Source organism: Schistocerca serialis, chromosome 6 (assembly GCF_023864345.2).
Source record: "Schistocerca serialis cubense isolate TAMUIC-IGC-003099 chromosome 6, iqSchSeri2.2, whole genome shotgun sequence".
Classification (NCBI taxonomy): Eukaryota; Metazoa; Arthropoda; class Insecta; order Orthoptera; family Acrididae; genus Schistocerca; species Schistocerca serialis.
In genome coordinates, this window is record NC_064643.1 from 136,691,034 (window position 1) to 136,718,140 (window position 27,107).

The window sequence follows — 27,107 nt, forward strand, 5'->3', positions numbered from 1 at the left end:
ACGTTCCAGAGTTATGCTACAAACGAAAATGGTATAGGACGCTAATTCTGCGGATGAGTTCTGCTGCCTTTTTCTCGTGTTTTCTCTCGTTTTTATATCCCGTGCTCTTAATGTTAACAGCCTCGTTAACAGGACAGATTTTTCTCGCTGTTTCTCACTGAGCAATAAAGTTTGCCGACAGCGAGGCCGCAGCGGTGTTGCTTCGCGGCGACAAAGACTGAAGAGAGCTTTTAAGGCGTGTCCCGTAACAATGGCGCACGAGGGACAGGCGACGGGGATCAGGTGTTTGGGGAGAGGGGATAGCATGGAGGGGCGACGCCCAGGAGAGCTTCAGAAAGTCAACCCTTGTCGATGCACTCGTGTGCGGTACACAGGCCCTGGCTCTTCATTATTTTACGTGCAAGTATATAACCACGATGTCTTTCAGGACGAATGTGTTGCATTAAATTAGGGCGACCAACATTTGATTTTGACTTTAAAGGAGATGACCAACATCGGGCCATTCTTTTAATGGTGGCTTAAGGGAGATGTAGTCACAATAAATTTCAAGTGCACATTTACATCGCATTGCTTGGAATGAGTGACAGTTATTATGATTGTAAAAAAAACTGACATACTTTGATTTACATTTAGATTTTCACTTCGAGAGCACTAGATGAAAACTGATTCACTTTAGAAAGAAATGGATACACACGTGAACCGCCAAACGGTATAGTCCGTACGATTACGGAAAGAAGACTACACAAATTGGAACATTTTTCGTTGACTGTCGTCTGTTTTCAGTTGCTGCGAACTTAAGTGATGTAGCAGTACTGACGGCCGCTGTGGTCGAGCGGTACTAGGCGCTTCAGTCCGGAACCGCGCTGCTGCTACGGTCGCAGGTTCGAATCCTGCCTCCGGCATGGCTGTGTGTGATGTCCTTAGGTTAGTTACGTTTAAGTGGCTCCAAGTCAAGGGGACTGATGACCTCATATGTTAAGTGCCATAGTGCTTAGAGCCATGTGAACCATTTTGTAGCAGTGCTGGTTCTTTCGAACCATTGTGAAATAATGTTGTGTTGAGCGAGTCAACTGAGAAATAAATAATGTAACAAGTGTGTCTAAACATGAACTTCTGTACAGTCCACTATCGCAAGGCTTTATTACTTCGGTTGGCAAAACTGGCCGAGAAACAAGTAAATACTTCCAGCTCATGACCACTCTGACGTGTATAGTATGTCATTCTTTCTCCGTACCATGCACTCCCTTGAGCCAAACCGTTTGCTTTCCATAGAAGCAAGAACAGAACAAATAAAAAAGACTATATGCCGATATGAAAACGTTTCGAGCTCTGTCGGTCAAGGAATTTGAACTGTGAATACTAACGGCAAATACGGGAGAATCAGGTGGTCATGTCATTAAGGGAGACTGGAGGAAATAAATAAAAAATGCTACAATATGAGAGCTCCCAGGAAGTACGTGAGAGTTGGATACCCTACATTAAATATTCCCGCATGAGAACTTATGCACAGACCCACTTCGATTTTATTCGTACATGTAGGAACGGTGCCATACACCAAAGCAGAACGACGGAATTAAAAAAAAAAAAAAAATGAGCAATGTTAATACAAAACATTTGTAATTAATTAACATAGTCGTCAGTAATTGAATACTTTCGCGGTAGTTACACCATTTTTGAGCTGTTACTTAATTTCTATTTATTTTATTAAAAATACGAATGTTTGTTAGCAAATATTGAATCATAATTTTGGAACAAAATAATACCAGTATTTTATTTGTAATTACTGGTGGTAGAAAAACCTATTGCAACTTGATACAGATATGTCAAGGGCTTTAGTGTAAATAAGAAATTATGTTTATCGATAGTACTGTTCTCTCTCTAGAAATAAAAAGGTATTGTATTTTCTGTATGACGTCTTACAGTTTCGCACAAAATTTAATTTATTGTGTACCCTTGCTTCTTCATAGAAACGTAATTGCTTCCTGATAAAATAAGGATTACTGCATCTTAAGTTAAATAAATATCATAGTTATACTTCTTAAAATAAAAGAAAAAAGAAATGAAACTTTTCAACGTGCCCTTGTATTCTTTAAATGTAGAAAATAAAATAAATAATAAAATAATTTGAATCTCCACTAAATTTTCGTGTTTTTCAAAGAAAAACTACATAAATAATATTGCTTTTTATTTTGAAGTTCTTAATATATACTGTTAAATAAGTGCCGAATCACCTACATAAAGTAGCTAAAACAGAGGTAAAAGCAAATGTAAAATATGCAGTGGACATAGGGATTTTGGTATCCCTCTTTCCACAGATGACATTATTGAATTGAACATGTAAAAGCAATTACTATCTGGTTTCCATCTATGTTCAGTATTCCTTGTATCAGGATGTATGTCCTACTTCAATTTATTTACAGTACCAGCTGAGAGCCCTGCATTCCCAGATATGTATTTATTCCAATTCTGTTAGTCCATCTCCTACATCCTCTCTCTATCCAGCTCCTACACCCTCCACTCTTTCCATTTCCATCTCTCCCGCTCTCTCTGTCCAACTCCCCCTGTCCCTCACTGTCCATCTGCTCCTAACCCTTTTGTCCATGTTCTCCTCCCAGACATCTGTGTCCATCTCTTCCTCCCCCTTCTCTTTACACATTATAACCCCCACTTCAATAGGAGGCTGCTGGTTCCTACCTCCGCAGTATTTCTTTCCATATAGTAGGGATGGGATATGTGTGTGTGTGCGCGCGCGCGAGTGTATACCTGTCCTTTTTTCCCCCTAAGGTAAGTCTTTCCGCTCCCAGGATTGGAATGACTCCTTACCCTCTCCCTTAAAACCCACATCCTTTCGTCTTTCCCTCTCCTTCCCTCGTTCCTGATGAAGCAACTGTGGGTTAAGAAAGCTTGAATTTTGTGTGTGTGTGTTTGTGTCTCTATCAACATACCAACGATTTTGTTTGGTAAGTTACATCATCTTTGTTTTTAGATATATTTTTCCATATAGTAAGTAATATGTGTAGAAACTGATCGAGGGATTTAGAAGTTTCTTTACCTGCAGCTTTGCCTACACATGCACATCACATATATTTAACATTTTTCACACGTCACCTGTATCACTCAGGGGTTTCACCCTACAGTTTTATTTTCTCACAGCTCGATGTTTATGATGTCATATCTCCTGAACTATGTGTCATACTGTAGCTGAATGTTCAACAATGAGTAATAAAGCAAACTTGTCTTGCTTTCTGCAGCACTCAGTTCAGCATAAACATGTTTGCTCATAACAAGCCGTCAAGCCAGAGTGCATTCAACTACTGACAACCTTGTAATGAGTGTCTTTAAGAATTTTGTTGTACTGCTTTAGAAAATCAAAGAAAGCGAGTCTGTAAGTTCCCCATTGTTAAACATGGAAAGAAGCTGACTGTAGAAGATATAAGTGAATCACACAGCTGTATTTGATGTAATAGTGGTCGCTGCAATTAGATATTACATGGATACTAGTGATAAAACGTAATTTGGAGGAACTTTGTTTCCATGACATTCTATAATATGGGACATCTTCCTGTGCAGTTTATCGATATCAAGTACCCAGTTCCATGCATTGTTGAGTGCACAGCCTGTATGTCTATTAAAGTTGTTGATGCTCATATCAATTTCCATAGCCTCTTACATGACTCAGTCTTAGTAGTTCGATGCATGCACTAGAGTGTGCCTGCTCAAGCAAAATCTTGCGATTATTCATAAAAAGGCAGATTTTTCTACATCTCTCATGTGTTGTTAATGTTTGGTACTGTGCTTGAAAATGACTCAAATACACTGATTCATGTAGCTACTGTCACTTTCTTATGGAATGTGATAGACACTTGGGCAATAGCAGTAGCTACAGGGGGCAGTTTATTGAACAGAGTTTACACGCCTCCCACCTACACACACTCTTCCCTCAGTAACAGAATCAAAGCTTTCTTGATGACGCATGATGTGTTCTTTCAACTGATAGCTTCTTTTAGTAAAGTTTGGATATGAATTTCTTTACTCCCCAATTCAATTCAGTACCCCCTAATTAGTTATTTGATCTAACCTTCTAATACTCAGTCAGGGGCGATTCTAGAGGTCGCTCAAGGCGGGGGGCGGGGGGGGGGGGGCGGCTAATGGGGGGAGGGGGTTTGGGGGAATCAAATATCACTTAACAAAAGGAGAGTTGGAGTCCTACACTGAGAAACTGGCGAAATTTAGTGTTGCTTAAAGTACACTACTGGCCATTAAAATTGCTACACCAATAAGAAATGCAGATGATAAACGGGTATTCAGTGGACAAATATATTATACTAGAACTGACACGTGATTGCATTTTCACACAATTTGGGTGCATAGATCCTGAGAAATCAGTACCCAGAACAACCACCTATGGCCGTAATAATGGCCTTGATATGCCTGGTCATCCAGTCAAACAGAGCCTGAATGGTGTGTACAGGTACAGCTGCCCATGAACACAATACCACAGTTCATCAAGAGTAGTGACTGGCGTATTGTGAGGAGCCAGTTGCTCGGCCACCAGTGACCAGACATTTTCACTTGGTGAGAGATCTGGAGAATGTGCTGGCCAGGGCAGCAGTCGAAAATTTTCTGTATCCAGAAAGGCTCGTACAGGACCTGCAACTTGCGGTCGTGCATTATCCTGCTGAAATGTAGGGTTTCGCAGGGGCTGAATGAAGGGTTGAGCCACGGGTTATAACACACCTGAAATGTAATGTCCATGTTCAAAGTGCCATCAATGCGAACAAGAGGTGACCGAGACATGTAACCAGTGGCACCCCATACCACCACACTGGGTGATATGCCAGTATGGCGATGGCGAATACACACTTCCAATGTGCGTTCACCGCGATGTCGCCAAACACGGATGTGATCATCATGATGCTGTAAACAGAACCTGTATTCATCCGAAAAAATGATGTTTTGCCATTCGAGCACCCAGGTTCATCATTGAGTACACCGTCGCAGGCGCTCCTGTCTCTGATGCAGCGTCAAGGGTAACCGCAGCCATGGTCTCCGAGCTGATAGTCCATGCTGCTGCGAACATCATCAAACTGTTCGTGCAGATGGTTGTTGTCTTGCAAACGTCCCTATCTGTTGACTCAGGATTCGAGACGTGGCTGCACAATCCGTTACAGCCATGCAGATAAGATGCCTGTAATCTCGACTACTAGTAATACGAGGCTGTTGGGATCCAGCACGGTGTTCTGTATTACCCTCCTGAACCCACCAATTCCATATTCTGCTAACAGTCATTGTATCTCGACCAACGCGAGCAGCAATGTCACGATACGATAAACCGTTATCGTGATAGGCTACAATCCAACCTTTATCAAAGTCGGAAACATGATGGTACGCATTTCTCCTCCTTACACGAGGCTGTCAACAACGTTTCACCAGGCAACGCCGGTCAACTACTGTTTGTGTATGAGAAATCGGTTGTAAACTTTCCTCATGTCAGCACGTTGTGGGTGTCGCCACCGGCACCAACCTGATTTAGGTCTTTCAGTGCTCTGTTAAATTCTTCTTGCAGTACTATTTTTCCCATCTCATCTTCATCTACTTCCCATTTGCATTATATAATGTTTCTTTCAAGTTGGTGAACAGGTTGTAACCGCATGGACTCATATCAGGTGAATATGGTAACGTTCCAGTATCTTCCACCCAAAATAGGCAGGGGCTCCTGTACGAGGTTCACAATGTGGAATCATGTGTTGTCATGAAGGATGATCATATGCAGTGCCAGAAGGTGCCATCGCTTTCTTCTCAGTGCAGGAGAAAGATGATATCATCACAAGAAATGACACTAGTACAGTGCAGTGACTGTTTGCCACTGTCGTACGACATGGTGTAGGATTAGCCCATAAGCAATGATAACCATCACTTCAGCACCAGCTGGTTCATGGTGCACATTCTGCGAGTGAGGAGAACCAGGGTGATCTTGAGTGATATCCATGCCATCCTGAAACACTTTCACCCATCCTACCACCATACAATATGGCAGTGCTTTAGCACCATATGCACTGTGCAGTCCCTGAAAACAATGTAGATTAGTACTTGTTACATAGATCATGAATAAGACACTTCATAATGATGTGGAACGTGTCAGGTTAATAAAAGGTGTCTATACAAGATATTACATTACACAAAATATTACATGACACTTAAATTTTTTTTTACTTATTTACTTTTTTTTTATCTAACTCTAGTATAGTCCTGTAAATTCCATCCACCTTCCAACCCCCCCCTCCCCCCCCCCCCTGCCTTCTTTGCTTAGTGCTGGCTTGCCATTTGAGCTCTTAATGTTCATAAGACACTTCCTTTTTCTCCATACATGGCACCTATCTTTCCCGTAGTCATGCCTACATCTACATATTTGTACTTGTCCTCCAGCCATTCCTGTTTTACCTTTTGGTCCTTTCTGTTAGTCTCACACTTAACGTGTCTGTATTCCCTTTTGCCTAATTCGTTTCCTGAATTTTTATATTTTATCCTTTCATCAGCTAAATTAAAAATATCATATGTTATCCAAGAATATCTACTAGGCTTTATCTTTTTGCCTACATGTCCCTCTGCTATCCATTAATCTTAGTTCTCCTCCTTTCTCCAGTTGTAGTAAGTTGCTGTCTAATGTTCACTTTGAACCTTATGACAACACTGGGGTGTTTCAACTTATCTAGGCTCTACTTTAATTATGTTCTACCTTTCTGCAATTTTTTTCACTCTTTTCTGTGATTCATAACAATAATTTATGGACAGAATCCATATCTGCCTCTAGAAACAGGAATATTCCCTATATTATACTTCATGGTACAAATAGAGACGTTACTGGTCTCACCCCCAGCTTATGTCCAGGCTTACAAAATGAGCCAATCTTGAGTTAGAAGTGATTTCTTACATGGTGTCCATCATGAAGACTGCCTGATCTTTACAACTGACTCCTACATAGTGTCATCTTTGAAGAATATATAAACTCACTGAAATTGATAACATATGCAAAGGGAAAGTCTTTATGTACTATATTACATATTCATCCACTGCTGGTGAGCAGCTGATTCCAAAATTGTGCTACATAAACTCACTTCTTCTCAAGGGCAGCCGCCCCCCTTTCCCCACCTCTCTCACAATTTGGTCTTCCAGAAAAAAATCTTTGCAAATGGAACTTGCAAGCTGCTGCCTAAAACAAGAAAGACGTATCAATTAAGTATCAGTTTGAAGAAAGCCACAACATAATTCAAATGTACTCAGGGACATTTATCATAAAATTTAGAAAAATATTTCAGCATTCATGCCAAAACTAATGAGTTGATGAACATAGTGATTCTGCTTCCAGCTTTCCAAGCAGAACTGTTTGAACATGTTTCCAAACAATAATGTAAGGCTTTATGTCTCATTCTTTTACTGGTGAAATTTATTATTAAGTAAATTTGCTAGTGAAATCAAAGTTCTGTGTAAGGAAAATGGAAATTAGTTGTTTTGAGGAGACTTAAAATGTTTTTGTGTGGATAATTTTAAGAACATTCAATTGAAAAATTGCACATTGCCTATATTACAAGGATTTGAAGCATTTTACTTCAGATTTACCTAAAAGAAGACCTGAAAAATCATACAGGGAGTTTTGCAATTGACAATGCAAAATAAAATAAGTATTGATGGTTTCTGCATTTAAGAGATAAATGATGACTTACTTGTATTTATAGCCTTTGTAGAGTTTATATTCTAGAATATGAGCTATTGCGGATAAGTGTCTCAGCCCAATAAATTACTGTATAAAACAGTAAGAGCGGAAATTACACTAACGGAGCTAGGATTTCTGTCTGCAAGTGAACAGTGTGAAGAGTTTTACATGTAAAACAAACTAAGCTCAGGTTTGGAAATCACTAAGCCAGTGTGTTGATTCTCTGTTAGATTGTAGTTTATTAAGACAACAGTAAATTTTGCTCATGGATTTAGCTATACTGCAAGGCTATTAATATTTTTGCTGTTTGATGTATTATATTATTTGTTGTAGTTACAAGCTGTAACTTCTTGATCATTTCTTTTACTACATTTATGAATTTGAAAAAACTCTTTTTTTCCCCATAAATACCATTGCACATGTACTTCAATTCTCCTGATCTGCATCTTCACCTGCGTGAAGAAATTTTAATGATTTCCATATGCTAGAGATTTAACAGTGTTTTTATATTTGTGTGCCTATCAGCTCTGCTCCAATTGTTCCTGTTTCTGTGGATGGTAAGTGGATGTTTGTCTTCCGTCGTATGTACTACTAGAGCAGCCACTAGTAATGCCTCTTTAGGCGAAAAGTAGTCACATTTGAAGAAATTCAGAAATTTTTGTTGTAAAGTACATTTTCTTAGTTGTGACATAGTAAAATTATTACATCATTCCAAAGTCACAGTTTTAATGAATGATAATATTAAAAATAAAGGATTAAAACTGATTATTCCAAATTTGACAAATAACATAGGGAACAGAGTGCAATCTGATGGAATAAAATTATTCATTACGTTTGTATTACATATACAAAAGAAAACAAGAAACATTTTGCAGTCAAAAAATAAAGGTTATTTTATTAGGTTATAGTAAAGGTAAACCCACCTATAGCACTTGTAAGAATTCATTGCATCATCTGTATGCAAGCATTAAATGTCTCATTGATTAATTACTTTACATCCAAATTAAAGTGAACGTGTACATGGCACAGCAACGGTATTTTATGCATTATATGTGTGTTCACACAGTAGCACATACATATAAAAACAGTAACTTTTCGCTTGTAAGCAGTGCCTTGCACATACCTGGCATTTCGTATGTTTATTGTAGCATGTCCTAACTAAATGTGGAATTTCAGGGATGACTGGCACCTGCTGATAGTGAGTCCTATTGTGCCAATAGATCTAATTTTTGTCATATATTTTTACAGGACTGAATGTCTGAAACTGTTGGTGGCAGTCACGATCTTAACTTGCACCACAGAAGCAGAACGAGCAGAATCACTAAATAAATGGATTGAGGTAGCAGTTGAGACAAAAACAGCACTTGGTAATCTCTATGGATTTTGTGCAGTGATGATGGGTCTCTGCATGCCACAGGTAACATTATCCACTACAGCAATTGCATCATATTTGTTTTCTTTTGCAGCGAAATCAGACATCAGCACAATGCAATTTGCTATAGGAAAGTACCATTTATAGAAGCTTTGTCCTACTAACTGCTAAATTGTAATTAGGAAACAGAAAACGTTAACCAGGAGACTGCTGATGTTGTGTGAAAAACTCAAAATGAAAATATAAAATGAGATGGTTCAGTGGTGAAGACTTTTGGGAAGGGCAGGATTCAAATCTGCAGCTGGTCATCTAGATTTCCTTCAAAAACAATATACACAATTTCCTTTCTTATCCTTGCCCAGCTGAGAGAGTCGTCAATCTCACATGACCACATGAGAACACTATACACAATAAAAACAGTGTGTAACTGACAGAGGTGAAATATCAGAATTTATTTTTGTGCCTTTGCAAAAGCACACAAAACACAAGAACAATGATACATGAACCACATGGAATAAAACAAAGTAAATAAGCAAAGAACAATAGAACAGAAGATATCAGACACTATTCTCATTAAGCAATTGTCTTTAGCTTTACATTAACTGTGTCCCTCTCCCCTCCCTACAGTAGAGCCGTATTTGTACATTCCACTCGATCAGCCCTACAAATTGGAACGTGTTCTAGTAATATTAGTGAAGTGTCTGAATGTGATGAAGTCTGTTCAGGCGAAGACAAAACCTTGGACGCGCTTGTGTCGTCCTGTGTAGGCATCAAATGACAGTTGTAATGTTGATCTGTAGTAACATCTCCCAGCAGCAGGTAGGCAGGGTTGCACAATTCCAGAGAGACAATTGTGGGCTTACCACTTATTGGGGCATGTTGAAAAGTAATGCCCTTGAATTTTTGGGTGATAACTCTTGCAGCTTTTTAAATAAAACAAGTGTTATTAACTTTCGACCTCTTTGTTCTTCATCTCTGCATATTTATTTCTCAACATAACCACCCTGGCAATAAACACATTTCTCCCAACAAGAGACCAGTTTGTTGATACCATCACTTCGGAATCTTAGACTATGTTGATGGAGCCACTCACTCACCTCTGCTTACACCACTTCATCACTATCAAAGTGATGTCATCGAAGGTATTCTTTAAATTTTGGAAACAAATGAAAATTGGATGGGGCAAGTCGGGACTGTATGGAGGGTGATCAATGACAATGAACCCAAGGCATCAGATTGCTGCAGATGCCATAGCTCATGTGTGTGGTCCAGCACTGCCGTGCTGAAGGGGAGCATATATCATGTGTCAGCAAACTCCTTGAATTCAACACTTGACTACAGCATGTTGTTTCTCATGCACTGACATACTTAAGTCATACTCCACCATGTTACATGCTACAATTAAGAGCCCTGTAGTGCAAGAATGCTGCAAACATGTAGACATGAAGAATAAAGGTATAAAATGCTATTAACATTTTCCTTCCGTAAAAAGGTTTAAGAGTTTTCACATAAAAATTTTGAGGAATTACTTTGTATGCACCAGGTTGAAGGCACAGTTTGTCAAAGTTTCGTTGATCACATTCACACATAACAAAACGTGACATGCGTAGATCTTTAGGTATGAAAACATTCGTGTCTGTGTTTTGGGATGCTGGTGATAGGTGAGATTTAGAGATACAGAGCTTTACTTGTTGAAGAAGAAACAACGGATCACATGGAGGACATCCTTGCTATTGTAGAAAGAATACTGATGGGAGTTAGAGGGGTTCTTCGTAAACAGATTCAGCAGCAGGAGCTACAGTGTCAGATTTAATGGCAGTTTGTCATCAATAACCTGACTATTTAAAATCTGTTGTATGTGTAAGTCCCTGGAATTTGTGTACACCTCAAAGTACAGTGTCCTTTACACATCGGGTTGGAATGAATAATAATATCCAACAACAATAATAAACTTTGAGTGTCCAATGCACTAATGGTAAATGGAAACAGTATATTGTCGCCATACATGTCATAAATGGTAAATTGAAGTTCAACATTTGGAACCATAGGTCTGGCTGTTGTGGCATATATAGCAAAATCACAACTTTCCTATGTGTCACAAGCGACACAGTGCAGCCAATTGATAAAACGTTCATGGGCTGTACTAAACATGGCGTATTCAGTGAATATTTGTCAGTCAGAAGCATTTGAGGGTGATGATTGATAGTCATGCCATTCAGTCTGCTTACTAACTGTTCCAGTGAAATGGCTTCCATGATGATCAGCATCATGGAGTCACACTTGATGTGCTTCTCGTTATTCACTGTTATTGTAAAGCCACCACTTATGAGAAAACTACCCACTTTAAAAACAGTATGTTACTAATACAGTTGAAACATTGCAGTTTATTTCTCTATACAAAACACCATAAAAATATGATACACCAATCACATCTATTGAACCAAGTGAGTGAGCAAAGAAGAACAGAGCAGAAGATATCACATGTTATTCTCATTTAGTGGTTATCTTTGGTTTTTGATCAACTGATTTAACACAATCATATCATAGACAATTGATTAACTTTTTACCTCCTTCTAAGTGGATGCATGAGAGTTATTAGAAAAAGGCCAATTTAAAATGATTAAGTGCAGGAACTACAATAAATTCATAATGAACTTATAACAGGAAAAATTATTATTCAGTTACTTCTGTAAAGTTTGTTGTTATATGATGAATTTATGATTGCTGTGTTATCTTCATCTATGCTGTAAAAACTTTCCTGTGAGAGAAGTCTCACATGTTACATAAATGCCTTGCACTGCACCAACCATAAAATGAATTTTGTACTTTCTTGCAATGGACGATGATCTTCCATCGACCCTAACATACTTAGTTGAACTTTGCAATATGGGCTGCCAACCCAAACATTGTCAGTGGGATGGGGTTAGTAATCCATGTGTCAGATATACTACATCTTCCAATAACTCTAGCTACTGCTATGTCAGATACTGTTACCTGCTGCAGCAGATGCTGCTTTCCTGTTCTGGTAACACTGAACCTTCTGATTGAGAAATTTTGATGACATTGTGAGACTGAAAATAATTGTTTTACAGTACCAATAGCCACTTGTCAAGTCTGTTAACTGACAGATACTCTTACTTCTCAGTGTTGAGTAACAAATCATTGTTTGAATAAAAAGAAAAGCTCAGTAGAGAAAATTAAAAAATTATGGGATAGTATAGCTGGTCAGTCTTTACCTACAGTGGTGGTAGACACATATAAAAGTACACAACACTTCTGCAGCTGTCAATTCCTTCCTACGATATATGAGAGGTACTGATTGTGGGAGGTCAAAGAGGAATGGCAGGTCGCTTAGATCCCAGGATGAGAGGGAACCACTTCATAGAGGTACTTCCAACATTGTAATCTTGTTTTTACAAGACTTGACATAATGATGCAATATAACAAAGGATGATTTCCTTAGTGTTGCAGCTGACATTGTTTCTGAAGGCATTTCTAATCAAGTGCTTGCCACAAAAAATTTTTGGTGTTGTCCTTCTGTGTGGCTACTGACCATTGCTTTTTTTACTTGTCGAGTTTTCAGTTGTACTGGTTCTTTCACCTCAGCTCTTATCAGCAAAAACCAGTTAGTAATTACAAATGCCTGATGCAGAAACTGATTTTTGTAGGTTTTAAGTGCTCTTATCCTTTTGGTTTAAACTAGTTGAAAATTATCCTTTGGCTGAATGCTAAGATGATTTTTAGAGGCTTCAGTTATTCTGTTCCCTTCATCACTATTCTTTTCAGCTTAAATTACTTTGTAATTTGTGCTGGGCTTTCAACTTTTGTTTACAACTCATTTCATCTACACATATAAATATGTTATCAGCCATTAGCTCCTTTCATAATGTATTTAAATGGAGTCCTTGAACATATGATGTCTTTGCTGATTGCAAATTTGTATGTATTTCTGTAATATACTTTTATGTAGTACAGAATTTGCAACACAATAGAGATGTTAAATCTGGCTAACAAGGGGAGGCCGCCAATTGTGAAATTCAGATTCGACTCATACTGCGCATAATAAAAGCTCATGGCCAGAGGTGTAATGTGGCAAAGCACCAAGATGCACTTCTCAGCCATTGTCGAGAAAATCGACAGTTAAAAGAAACCATTGCGGTGAAATACTCTCTATGATTAATAACTGTCTACAGCGTCGTGGCGCAGCGGTAAGCGCTCGGGTTCGTAAGCTGAAGGTCGCCGGATCGAAACTCGCGCCAAGCAACCTTTTTTTTAAAAAAGGTTGTTTTTTTTTTAAAAAAAGGTTGCTTGGTGCGAGTTTCGATCCGGCGACCTTTGGATTACGAAGCCGTGCGCTTACCGCTGCGCCACGACGCTATAGAAAATTATTAATCGTAGAGAGTATTTCACCGCAACGGTTTCTTTTAACTGTCGATTTTCTCGACAAAGGCTGAGAAGTGCATCTTGGTGCTTTGCCACATTACACCTCTGGCCATGAGCTTTTATTATGCCCAGTATGAATCGAATCTGAATTTCACAATTGGCGGCCTCCCCTTGTAAGTCGAATGTTCAGAAAAGGCACATTTGTATGAATTATGTGGTATAAGCATTTTTTCATTTCTGTGATTGGTTTGTAAGTCTCGTCCCTATAAACACCATTCAAACCAACAAGCAGCATGACAAAGATAATTATTTTTCAGACCTTTAATTTCAATAAATTAAGTTTGTTGTTTCATATAATGGAGCTTGGAGTTTAAACTGTATTTTTCCATCAACTCTACTGCAGTTATATTACTGTAACTGTAACTGAACACACAACTTTTTTCGTTCTTCACTTTGTTTTCGCTTGATGGCTTGGGTACATCTACTGACTAGCAATATTTCGATATTTTAAGTTTACTGTATACCAAAGCTCATTATAAATCTAGTTTTTAATCAGATTTTCTTAGTTTTACAATTGTTCAAGATGTTCTTTGCATGTGCACTTGTTTTCTTTTTTTGATATACACTTTTAGAAGAAGCACTTCCAGAGTTCAGCCTTGCTTCAAGATTGCCACTGGTTTTTCTTTTATTTGGATTTCAATTTCTAATTTTCCAACTTTCTCCATCAGAAATTTATTTTCTGAAACAAATATTTTCACCAGTCCTCCTTTTGAAATGAGTCCATGTTCCATACCATTTTCCGTTCCTTCCCTTTTAGTTATTTCATTAGAAAACACACATGCATGCATGCACATGTGTGTGCATGCAAACACACCCCCACACACACACACACACACACACACAAAAATAACTTTTCATTTCACTTTTGATCTTACATGTGTTAATAACTTTTTGTTTGAGCTTTTATTTTGTGGCTATACCACTGAAGGTTTTTTTCCTCATTATGAGTGCATAGACTGTCTGTGCTGCACCATTTCCTTCCTGTTATACTTTGGAAACATTGTCACTTTCAATCTATTGAAAACTGAGAGTGCCCTACTATACCTGCCGTCCAGTCAAAAAATATTTATTGAATGACATCATATTCATAAACACCATATACCTGGACCACTATTTTATTTGTCAACACCTGGCTATGTCTGGAGTAAATCCGTCATCAACAGTCAAATGCAAAAATTTGTAGATTAACTCCTTACATGTAGGGCCCAAATATTTCTTAACTGTTCGACACTGGTAAAAACTAAACAATTTCCCTCTTACATATAATAGCGTACGCACATTCAGTAATTTGTACAGGAGGAGAAGTAAACTAAAATCAAATGATGTCATACTGCATATAAGGTTATGTGCCAATAAGCCTTACTTCAGCACAAAGAAGAATAAATTGCATTTTGATAACTTGAGCTATTGACATTATAGGAGCTCTTGTAGCTAATTTCATTCTGTGTAATGTAATTCATATTAACATCATAGTATGCTAATCTGACCCCCTGTCAAAGGGCTGAATAACCACCTTTTGCAGTGCAGACTGCAGCAATATGTGTAGGAAGAGTGTCAGTGAGAGGCCGGAGGGCACCAACAGGGATGTGGAGCCTTGCCAAATCCATTGCCGTGGCCAGCTGCACTAGCTTTCTCAGTTGAGGATCTGTGGCAAAAACAGCTGACAGAGGTGGTCCCACAGATTCTTGATTGGGTCTAAATCCAGGGAGTTTGGTGACCATGAGAGTATGATAAACTCATCCTGGTGCTCTTTGAACCAAGAATGTACACTGCAAGTTCTGTGACACACTGCATTATCCTGCTGGTAGATGCCATCGTGTCGAGGTAAAACAAACAATGTGTAAGGGTGGAAATGGGTCCCAGGGATGGATACCTACTTCTGTTAATCAATTGTGCCTTCCAGAATGACGAGATCACTCGGGAAATGCCACAAAAACATTCCCCAGACCATAACACTCTGATGAGCCATCTGTGTGATGGAGAATATAACATGGTTCAGCTGGAAAGGCCACTTGTTGCCGTTCAGTGGATATTGAGTTGCAGTACTGGCATGCACATTCCAGTCTTCACTGCCAATGAACAACATTCAGCATGTGTACATGAAACAGGCATCACCCACTGCGGAGGCCAATACACAGCAGTGTTTGCTGAATGGTCATTGAGGAGACACTTTTGGTAGCCCCTTGGTTCATCTTGGTAGTTGGTTGCTCAACAGCTGCATGTCTATTTGCCCATACACATCTCTGCAACCATCACTCGTGCCTGTTGTACATGGTCGATGGATCACCACAGTTGCCTTAGCGCCAGTTTTGGATAGTGCCATTTGGCCGTGCATGGTATACATGAACCACAATGGCATGTGAACGGTTTTCAGATGTAGCCATTTCTGAAATGCTTCCACCATTTGCCCAAAAGCAAATGATCATGCCCCTCTGGATATCAGATGAATCACTCCCTTTCCACATTACAGCAACTGAACTATCATCTACATCCTACCAACACGCTTTATATACCTTCCATTGCTAGTGCTGTTACCTGCCCTCTGTGAGTGGTTATTGCATGCTGACACTGAAGCCAGACAATGGTGATATTAATGTGGCTGGACCTTGTATTAATATTATCATTTAGTATGACTGCTGTTATTTCTTAGAGATAAATCTGTGGTTACATTTTGTGATCCTTTCTTCACATTTGTGTTGCAATGGAACTGTTCTTCCTGGCACAAAGTTTAAAAGGGATCATACAAATTCATTGCTAAAAGCACTTCTCAAAGAGGTGAAATAAAATATGTGTGGCAGACAATTGAAGACCTTTTATTTAGTCACAGAGATTATCTCCATATATAAGGAGCAAAATCGTCTGAATTGTGTGATGTATCAATGAGTAATTTGTGCAGATCCCAATAAAGTGCTGTTTTGTAGTTGATAGATAGTTATTCTACAAGTGCCAATGATTTTCAAGTGCCCACTAAGATCTTTTGGCACTGCCCCCATGACACACACCTATTCACAGATAATGTTTTCATCTGAAGCAGAATATCATATTTCATGTAATTTGCTGCCTAATATAGAATGCAAATTTTGTAATTTCTTCAGCTGAATTAGAGGATTGTGACCAAAATTGGGTGTCAAATACATATCTTTTGCTTTTTCATGTAATGTGGTAAACAATTGATACTAAAAATTTCCTCACTACTACAGTTAAATAAAAATGTATGTAATAATCACCATTTTGTTTTCCAGATTCAGAGGCTGTCCTCAACGTGGCATGTTCTGCGACAGAAATTTACTGATAGTGCTTTCAACTTTGAAGCAAAGTTACGACCTACACTGAAAAGCATGAATGAGTGCACAAATCCACAGGCACCAAACACAACAATTCCACATTTGTTACCATTTCTTTTGCTGCAGGATCGCACACTTGAAGATATTCTAGGTAAGTGTCTTTTGTGTCCACCCACCCATAATCGGAAATAGATGAAATTACTACCGTGAAATTACTACCTACCTTGAGATTTTGATTCATGGAATGATTAACACACCTTTATATGCATGTCATGTGATTACTGCATTCAGTTTGCACCAGATTTTGGTAGCTGCTATAGCTGTCTTCACCAGGTGCTATGAGCAGTTGTGTTGGTTATTCTCAGTGACAATACAATGTAGCAACTACTGTGCATTTCATTTTACAATCAAACTTGAGCTCTCAGTACTAGCAGTACTCTGCCTTTTTGTGTGTGTGTGTATATATATATATATACACACACACACACACACACTCCTGGAAATTGAAATAAGAACACCGTGAATTCATTGTCCCAGGAAGGGGAAAATTTATTGACACATTCCTGGGGTCAGATGCATCACATGATCACACTGACAGAACCACAGGCACATAGACACAGGCAACAGAGCATGCACAGTGTCGGCACTAGTACAGTGTATATCCACCTTTCGCAGCAATGCAGGCTGCTATTCTCCCATGGAGACGATCGTAGAGATGCTGGATGTAGTCCTGTGGAACGGCTTGCCATGCCATTTCCACCTGGCGCCTCAGTTGGACCAGCGTTCGTGCTGGACGTGCAGACCGCGTGAGACGACGCTTCATCCAGTCCCAAACATGCTCAATGGGGGACAGATCCGGAGATCTTGCTGGCCAGGGTAGTTGACTTACACCTTCTAGAGCACGTTGGGTGGCACGGGATACATGCGGACGTGCATTGTCCTGTTGGAACAGCAAGTTCCCTTGCCGGTCTAGGAATGGTAGAACGATGGGTTCGATGACGGTTTGGATGTACCGTGCACTATTCAGTGTCCCCTCGACGATCACCAGTGGTGTACGGCCAGTGTAGGAGATCGCTCCCCACACCATGATGCCGGGTGTTGGCCCTGTGTGCCTCGGTCGTATGCAGTCCTGATTGTGGCGCTCACCTGCACGGCGCCAAACACGCATACGACCATCATTGGCACCAAGGCAGAAGCGACTCTCATCGCTGAAGACGACACGTCTCCATTCGTCCCTCCGTTCACACCTGTCGCGACACCACTGGAGGCGGGCTGCACGATGTTGGGGCGTGAGCGGAAGACGGCCTAACGGTGTGCGGGACCGTAGCCCAGCTTCATGGAGACGGTTGCGAATGGTCCTCGCCGATACCCCAGGAGCAACAGTGTCCCTAATTTGCTGGGAAGTGGCGGTGCGGTCCCCTACGGCACTGCGTAGGATCCTACGGTCTTGGCGTGCATCCGTGCGTCGCTGCGGTCCGGTCCCAGGTCGACGGGCACGTGCACCTTCCGCCGACCACTGGCGACAACATCGATGTACTGTGGAGACCTCACGCCCCACGTGTTGAGCAATTCGGCGGTACGTCCACCCGGCCTCCCGCATGCCCACTATACGCCCTCGCTCAAAGTCCGTCAACTGCACATACGGTTCACGTCCACGCTGTCGCGGCATGCTACCAGTGTTAAAGACTGCGATGGAGCTCCGTATGCCACGGCAAACTGGCTGACACTGACGGCGGCGGTGCACAAATGCTGCGCAGCTAGCGCCATTCGACGGCCAACACCGCGGTTCCTGGTGTGTCCGCTGTGCCGTGCGTGTGATCATTGCTTGTACAGCCCTCTCGCAGTGTCCGGAGCAAGTATGGTGGGTCTGACACACCGGTGTCAATGTGTTCTTTTTTCCATTTCCAGGAGTGTATATGAATTTTGTGTGTGTGTTTGTGTTTGTTTGTGTGTCTGTCGACCTGCCAGCACTTTCATTTGGTAAGTCACATCATCTTTGTTTTATTTTTATATATATATATATATATATATATATATATATATATATATATATATATATATATATATATATATTTTTTTTTTTTTTTTTTTTCTGGAAAGGGGGGGGGGGTAGCAGTGGTGCTTTGTAGGAAAAGCAACAACTTGTGACTTGGCTATTTTTAATGCATTTGGAGCTAAATATTGTATATTTATTAAAATTAGGTGTCCATGGAGACTTATCATGTCTTTCATCACAATTATGTTAATAGTGTCCATGCACTAGCCCTCTATATGCAACAACCACCAATTTGCACAGTTTCTTTCAAAATCTCTTAACAATTTACTCAGGAAATACATGAAAACTGAGAGTAAACAACTTTGTAACCAACTTCAATGAAATTTGGAACATTTTCTGCAGCATAGAAAGTTACCCCAAGTCAGATATTAAAACTTTTTCTTAGGTACGTTCATTCACTGAGGTAGATTCGATATCCAATAATGTACTCAATCATTAGAGCTCGGAAATGTAGCATCAGTACTGTTCGAGCTCCAAACTACTTCTAGTAATAGGAATAAATGGTTTTGTTAATTAGTAATACAAAGCTTAATAACTGCAGAATGCACAGTAATGCAAAAAACTTGTTTGATGAAATATTTTTGAAGTTGCCAAAAATGTTTTACATCATTCAATACATTTGTAACAAAAATGATAGAAAATTGGACTGGAGAAGAATGTTAGAAAGTGCTATTTAAGAATGAAACATGATAATTAAATCATTTTCCTTCCATAAAAAGGAAGAGAGAAGTATGGCATTGGAATAAAAGACTTTTGTAAAATGATGTTTCTGACTGCCAAGGAAATTTCATCAAGATAAAAAGGAAGTCATTAATACAAAAGACTGTCCTTCAAGCAGCCAGAATAGAGGCAGCACATTTTTCAAAAATCATATTTCTTCAGTAAATGCAGTAAAAGGTACAAAACAACACTATTGGTATAATTGAAGTCTTTATTCAAAAGTAATCACTAGAGGCCTGAGGACAACTATCCGACTGTTTCATGAGCTGAAGGATTCCCATGTCCAGAATTACTATAGTTGTGACAAGAGCCAGTTCTTCACTGTGTCCTTCAATTCATCGTACAAGTTGAAACACTTCCCTCTGAGGTGTTTTTTTTACTGAACCAAACACATGGAAGACACAGTCTGCCCCCGGTAGCTGAGTGGTCAGCGCGACGGACTGTCAATCCTAAGGGCCCGGGTTCGGAGATTTTCTCCGCTCAGGGACTGGGTGTTGTGTTGTCCTAATCATCATCATTTCATCCCCATCAACGCGCAAGTCGCTGAAGTGGTGTCAAATCAAAATACTTGCACCAGGCAAGCGTTCTACCCGACGGGAGGCCCTCGTCACACGCCATTTTCATGTAAGACACAGGGCGACATGTCCAGGATGTAGGGCAGATGCTCAAGCTGCTCCCACGTGAACTTGGCAGTTACGGTAGCTTCTGTGTGACCTGGAAAATGTATGGATATGCATTATCGTGGTACAGAATCATTCCTTCAGTGTGCAGGCCAGACCATTTGCTCTTGATGGACTTACCTAGGCTGTGTGTCACAGTACACTTCACTGTCAATGATTTTTCCACACTTGAGGAATTCAATGCGTATCAGACCTCGAGTGTCAAATATGATGGTGATCATGATGCCTGCTAAAGGCACAGCGAATAGTTTTTAGGGGGAGGTGATGACACATCTCCACAACCACCCCAGACACTACATTCATATCTTTAGATGACTCATTATGTTGTCCCAGAGTGACAAATTTCAACCGGTTTGATTGTTACAACATTTCATACCTTTCCATTTGTACACTCCTTATCTTGTTATTATGTATACGGAATAACAGACATATGACTTATTTTACTGAAACATACGACTTATTTTACTGAATCATGTTTGTATTTAGAAACAAGTCTTGTACAACTGATATTACACATGGTATGTTCGACACCACCAAGAAGTTTATTCTGCAAAGATGGGAACTTGCCCTCCAACACTTCTTTGCATCTTGAAATATCTCCATGACTTACTGCTCCCCCCTCCCTCTTTTTTTATTGTACTTAATATACAAATAATTACTGTTTCTTCCTAATTACTAATTGAATTATTCATTTCTGTTCCCTCTAATTTATCTTTATTTCTCATTCTGCCCTTGTCTTTGAACTGATGCTGGCTCAGTGCTGACCAATGTAGCATCTGTGACCTACTTTCTGACACCTGCCCTTTCATTGTCGTCTACCCCTGACTTACGGTGGGTACCTCTAATACTGGGGTATGAGTGGTTTGCCCTTACTTTTTAACCTTTCCCAATCTATCTGTCTGCTCTTTTAGTGCCAAAAGCTAGGAGATGTGTAACTTTCGCTTTTATATGAGTCAGTAGGCAGTGTTGCCCAGCAATTCTCTCTCGTAATTTATTAGTTTTCTACGTCTTTTCTTTATTATTTAACCTGACCATTCAGCTGCAACTAAATTTGGATCTGAAAGTAAATCATTCATTTCTTATTCAGAACTAGGATAATTGAAAACTTCTTCCAGTACTACGGAAGTGTGCAAATGGTGGTCCAGCTAACACAATGCAGGATGCCAATAAATACAGAACGATTGAAAATTGCAGATTGTTCATACTCCAGCAACTCTGTGACAGCACAACACAGACATCCTTCATTATGTAGTTCAGACAAATCATCAAAGAGGACAACAGGCAAAGTGTCATCCTTATTCATTTACAATTGATGTTGAAAGAAGGTACACCATGAGTATGAGCACAAATTTTCACTCACAGCATGTGCCAGACTCGGGTGCCACCTGACTAACTGCCAACAACAGTAAACTGACTGTAGATAGGCACAATGACGAAGACTGCTAAAATATTAAAGCTTTTGGGCAAAGTCCATCTTTGACAGTAGAAAACACATACACACACATTCACACAAGCACAGCTCACCACACATGGCCACTGTCTCAGGGTGTTGAAGCTCAACTGTGACCAAATGGTGGGGATGAGTGCTAGAGTAAGGAGGAGGCATGAGGTGACGAAGAGGAGGGACACCAGGGTACAATTGGGTAAAGATGCTAGTGCTGCCTGGCAGAGTGTGTAGGAATTTGGTTGGGAGAAGATAGGGCTGTTAGGTGTAGTGTGAGGAGACTGTGCTGGGGTAGGGGGGAGTATAGAAGGGGAAAGGACTTACTTGTAAGTATGTTGGCAGGATAAAAGGCCTGTATAATACTGGAGTGGAAGAAGGGAAGGGGATGGTTAGCCGGGAGACAGAAACTACCAAATGTTTAAGCCGTGGGGCTACAGTAATGAAGGATATGTTGTAGCGAGAGTTCCCAACTGCACAGTTCAGAAAAGCTGCTGTTGGTAGCAAGGATTCAGATGGCATGGGCTGCAGATCAGTCATTAAAGACAAAGCACATCATGTTGGGTGGTATTTTCAACAAATGGGTGATCCAGCTGTGTCATGGCCACAGTTTGATGACAGACAGACAGCTTGTTAGCGGTCATACCCATCTAGATATCAGAACAGTGGTTGCAGCTCAGGTGGTAAAATCATAATCATATGGCTGCTTCCACACACGGTCATGCCTTTGATGGGGTAGAAGATGGCAGTGACAGAAATGGAATAGGTGGTAGTGGGGCAATGTATGGGACAACTCTTGCATCTAGGTTTATTGTAGGGATATGGGGAAAGAGTTTGGGAGCAGTGTTGGATTAGATACAAACAAGGATACTGCATAGGTTTGGTGGGTGGCAGGAATACCACTGAAGGATAGTAAGGATATTCCTCATTTCAGTACATGATGACAGATAGGTGAAAAGATAGGTGAAACCCTGTCGATGAATGTGGTTTACTTGCTCCAATCCTAGGTGTTACCAAGTCAAGAGAGCAATCTCCTTTGTGGCTCGACAGTAGGCATTTTGGATGTGATAGGTGACTGGAAAGACAGAATGTGGGAGATCTATTTCTGGACAAGGTTGGGAGGATAGTTTCAGCCAGTGAAGGTCTCCACGGGACCATTGGCATATTTGGAGAATGATCACTCGTCACTACAGATGCAGCCACAAAGTAGCACTCTTCTCACAGGTCAATGCCTTCCAAGACTGGAGGATCTAAGCCACATTCTCTGCCAGAGCTTCTGCTACCATTTATCATGCCTTGAACTGAGGAATATCCTCCCCACCACTCCCATGGTGGTATTCCATAGCCCACTGAGTATACAAAATATACTTGTCTGTCCCTACTCCACTCCTTCTTCCAACCCCTTGCTACATGACTCATGTCTCTGCAATAGACTTAGATGCAAGATCTGTCCCATACACTGTCACTTCCACTATCACCTACTCCAGTCCTGCCACAGGCATCTCTTATCCTATCAGAGGCACAACCACCTGCGAAAGCAGCCATGTGATGTAACAACTAAACCACGAACACTGTGCTGTTTTCTGCATGGGAATGACAACTAAAAAGCTATCTACCGACATGAATGTGGCCAAGAGACAGCTGAAACACCCATTTGCTGAACATGGCACCCAACACAATGTGCCTCACTTTTACGACTGCTTCACAGCCTGTGCCATCTGGATTCTTGGTACCAACAGCAACTTTTCTGAACTGCACAGGTGGAAACTCTCCCTCATCCTTCGTTCCTGTAACACTGTGGCCTAAACCTTTTCTAGGCCATGTCTCCCACCTAATCATCCCCATCCCCTTCCCTTCTCCCATTCCAGTACGAAACAGATCTTCTATCCTGTCAACACACCTAGAAGTCCTCTCCTCTTCTATATTTCTCTCATTCCCCCACAGCACTGTCTCCTGACCCTGCACCTAACAGCCCTACCCCGTCTCAACCAAGTCTTGCACATTCTTCCAGACAGCACTAGCATCTTCTTCCAGCAATATCCTGATGTCCCTCCTCCTACCCCCCTCATGCTACCTCCTTACCTAACTACCCATCCTAGTAAATTGCTCCTTTAGACAAAGTCAGTATCATCCAATCATGAGGCCAGTCTAATCATATTTGCCTATTTCTTTTTTAGTCTACAGTTTTGTGTCATAATAATTTCGGAAAAATTCCTGACAGTTGTAGCAATATGTAAGTTATGCATTTTGTCCAGAACGAACTGTTATTAACATGTGCCAGCTAAAGATATATCTTTTCTCATCTTTCTGGGTAATGATATAGCCGTTTAACTCGCATAAGAGGTGACAAAGACATTATTACTTTGATGTTACTCGTATTCATACAACAAATAACAAATGTTGACTGTCGACTATTGACAACTGTTGTATATTTTCTGCAAATAACTGTTGTTGGAGCAAGCAATTGCTGTTGGGTCAAGGATGCAGTTAGTATTATCTTGTTTCAATAAAAAATTGTTCATTGTTGAGCAACTTTTCAGACTTCGAAGTATTGTTTGGTAAAGCATAGACTTTATTATTTAAATAATTGTGACAACTGACATAGGCTGCAGTTGAAATAGGTCAAATTCAAACTTAAATGCATTGTCTAGGCAAATAAGTAATGTGATGTATGATACTGTGATTGCAGGGGTTCTGAGGAGCAATGAGTACTCCACCAGGTGCATAAGAAGTGTCAGAGAATCAAACACTCGGCAAAGTGCACATTGGAAATACAATTGTTGGGTATGGCCTTTTTGCTATTCATCCTCAGAGTGATGGGTAGAACTGGCTGTATATTGTGAAAACATGGTGTACAGACTATTTATAAACTGACAAAGGACATCCAAGTGTGTCTCAGATCAGCCAAGGAAAAAAGGGACCCACTTGCAATGTTCGGAATATATTGCATGTCCCGTACATGTGGAAAAGTCTCTGTTGGAATGACTGGACGATCTGTCAACATTGTGATCACTGAACATAAGTGGCAATGCAGGTTGGGACAGGTGGCAAAACTGGCCATGGCGAAGCACACACTGTGTAAAATTTGCCAACAAGGAAGCTCTTGCAGTCGACACGAGCTATCAGACCTGCTTCTTCAGGGAAGCTATAGAAATACATAGACATGACAATGACTTCAAAAATAAAGAAAAAAGGCTCAATGTGAATGGATCTTGGACTCCCGTGTTGCAGTGAATGACCAATGGAGATAGCAAGATGAGAACCACAGTGGAAGTGACCACAGAAAAGCCCACAGATGTTGGCACACCAGGTACATATAATCTGCAGCCACGAGCTCAACTACAGTCCACCATCAGCAATGGAGAATGAAGCTTTAACAATGCCAGCCACTTGTGCTGCTGAAACGTCATAAAAATCATCAAACAAACATCGGATGAAGACCCTGAGACAGAAGCCAACAGGAAATTTGTCAACAAATGGCCACGAAACCTTAACAATTTTGTACTTCCATCTTTCTTCAGTTACCTCTCATTCCATAACCTGTACTCATTAGACTACTCATTCCATTTAACAGTTCCTGTAATTCTTCTTCTCTTTCGTTGACATTCTTTCACTGTGAATTTTGATCTCACTCATGAACCTTTATTTTATTTTAGTCATTACTTTTCGGTATATAGATTAAACAATACAGGTGAAAGACTGCATCCCTGTCTTGCACACATTGTAATCCAAGCAGATCAGAACTTTTACACATCTGTACAGGTGCAACTTTGTACTGTTAGAGAAACGACATAGATGCATAGCTTTCAGAAACCTATCTTTATGTCTTTCCTCTTACAATAACATACCAAGATATCTGTCTACTATTTGGCATTTTAAATTGTAGGTTGCTGGACAGTATTCACATTCAGATTTTTGCTCTGTAACTTTTATTATAGAATGGAAACAAACCAGAATCTTTCATGTATAACATCCTTTAGGAGGAAAGGCTGACTGAAGGTAATGTAAACGTGTAGTAATGTACTGCATGTCACATTGTTTAGCTACCATTAAATTTCTTTCTTGCATTTCCCATATTACAGTGTTCTTGAGCCCACTAATTATTCATATTAGTTGTACATTATGAATTAATGGAGACAACATATCTTTGATTTGTATTACCCATAATTTCTTTATGAATTACATCAAGACCTTCTGGGTATAATATGGATATGTAACTGGGAACAATTTTTCCATTGAATTTTGTGTCATCATTGAAACACCAATTAGTAACAACATTTTTCAACTTTGAGATTTTCTCAAAATCCATCTCAATGATGACAATGATCCATAGTTCAGATTCAATTCAAATAGTTTGGAATTATGTACATAGTTTCCAACTTCTTCAGACCTGAATTTCCATATTACTTCAACAGTTACAGTTATGATGTTCGTGGGTAATTTTGGCAGTGGCTGATGACTGGCCATGGTTAGCAGCCTCAAAAAGTTCTTGGTCTATTTACTTCAAATCTTTACATGATGTTCTAATAAACAGTCAGACAGACATAGGCTGCCTATTTTTTAAACAGCCATGTACAAATCTTCAGTTAAAATAGATTGAAAGAAAGAAAATGCTGTGCTATACGTTTGAAATATGCGGTTTCACTTTCCTTCTCAGCATGTAAACAATTAGACAAATTGTTTCTCATATGTATATTCTTTTCTCCTTATATATAATTGCAAATAGAGATTGTACATACAATATTGTGCTGTTTTGTTTTCTTCCATACAGTCAATTTTCACAGAAGACAGGAAAGTTGTATTTATGGTGTATTGGTTTATGAACAGAATACTACTACAGAACTGATTGTCTGAATTATGTAATCCTCATTTGCAGACTGGTACTGTCACTGAAGATACTATCCTCACAAATCCAACAGCTGGAGAGATCTCTCTCATAACTATATATCAATGATCCCAATTGATTTACCTATTCATTTTAAACAACTTCAACTGCAAGGCTCATGGTCAGTGGGAGGGGGGCGGGAGGAGAAGAGGGGGAGAGGAGGTGATGTTAAGGAGAGGGAGGAGGAGGAGAATATGGACAGAGAATGGGGGAGGAAGAGAGGAACAGAGGGATGGGGGGAAAGGAGATTAGAACATTTATCCAGTTACCATACATATTTAGTAGATGTGAAGCATTCCTGGGTTTGTTAGTAAATAATATTTTGCAGAAATAAAGGAGGTGTTTTTCTCTCTAATATTGTTACCATGTGCTGTTGGGCACCAATAGAAAATTCAATTCATGATATAAAGTATGTAGTTATAACTGTAACTAAAGATCAAAAAATATAGCCCACAAATTTGAGACTTACTTTAGTTTTTTAATACTTAATTATAACCAGATAGTATCCTTTCTGC

The 27,107-nt window shown here is 39.9% G+C and overlaps 1 protein-coding gene across 1 annotated transcript in view; it reads left to right on the forward strand.

The window, feature by feature from the left end:
• Nucleotides 1-27,107, forward strand: part of LOC126485103 (breast cancer anti-estrogen resistance protein 3 homolog) — a 1,126,433-nt gene that overhangs the window by 1,093,630 nt on the left and 5,696 nt on the right. Inside the window, exons 12-13 of the mRNA XM_050108726.1 lie at nucleotides 8,960-9,128; nucleotides 16,769-16,961. Coding sequence (XP_049964683.1) covers nucleotides 8,960-9,128; nucleotides 16,769-16,961 — 362 coding nt within the window. The remainder of the gene's footprint in view (nucleotides 1-8,959; nucleotides 9,129-16,768; nucleotides 16,962-27,107) is intronic.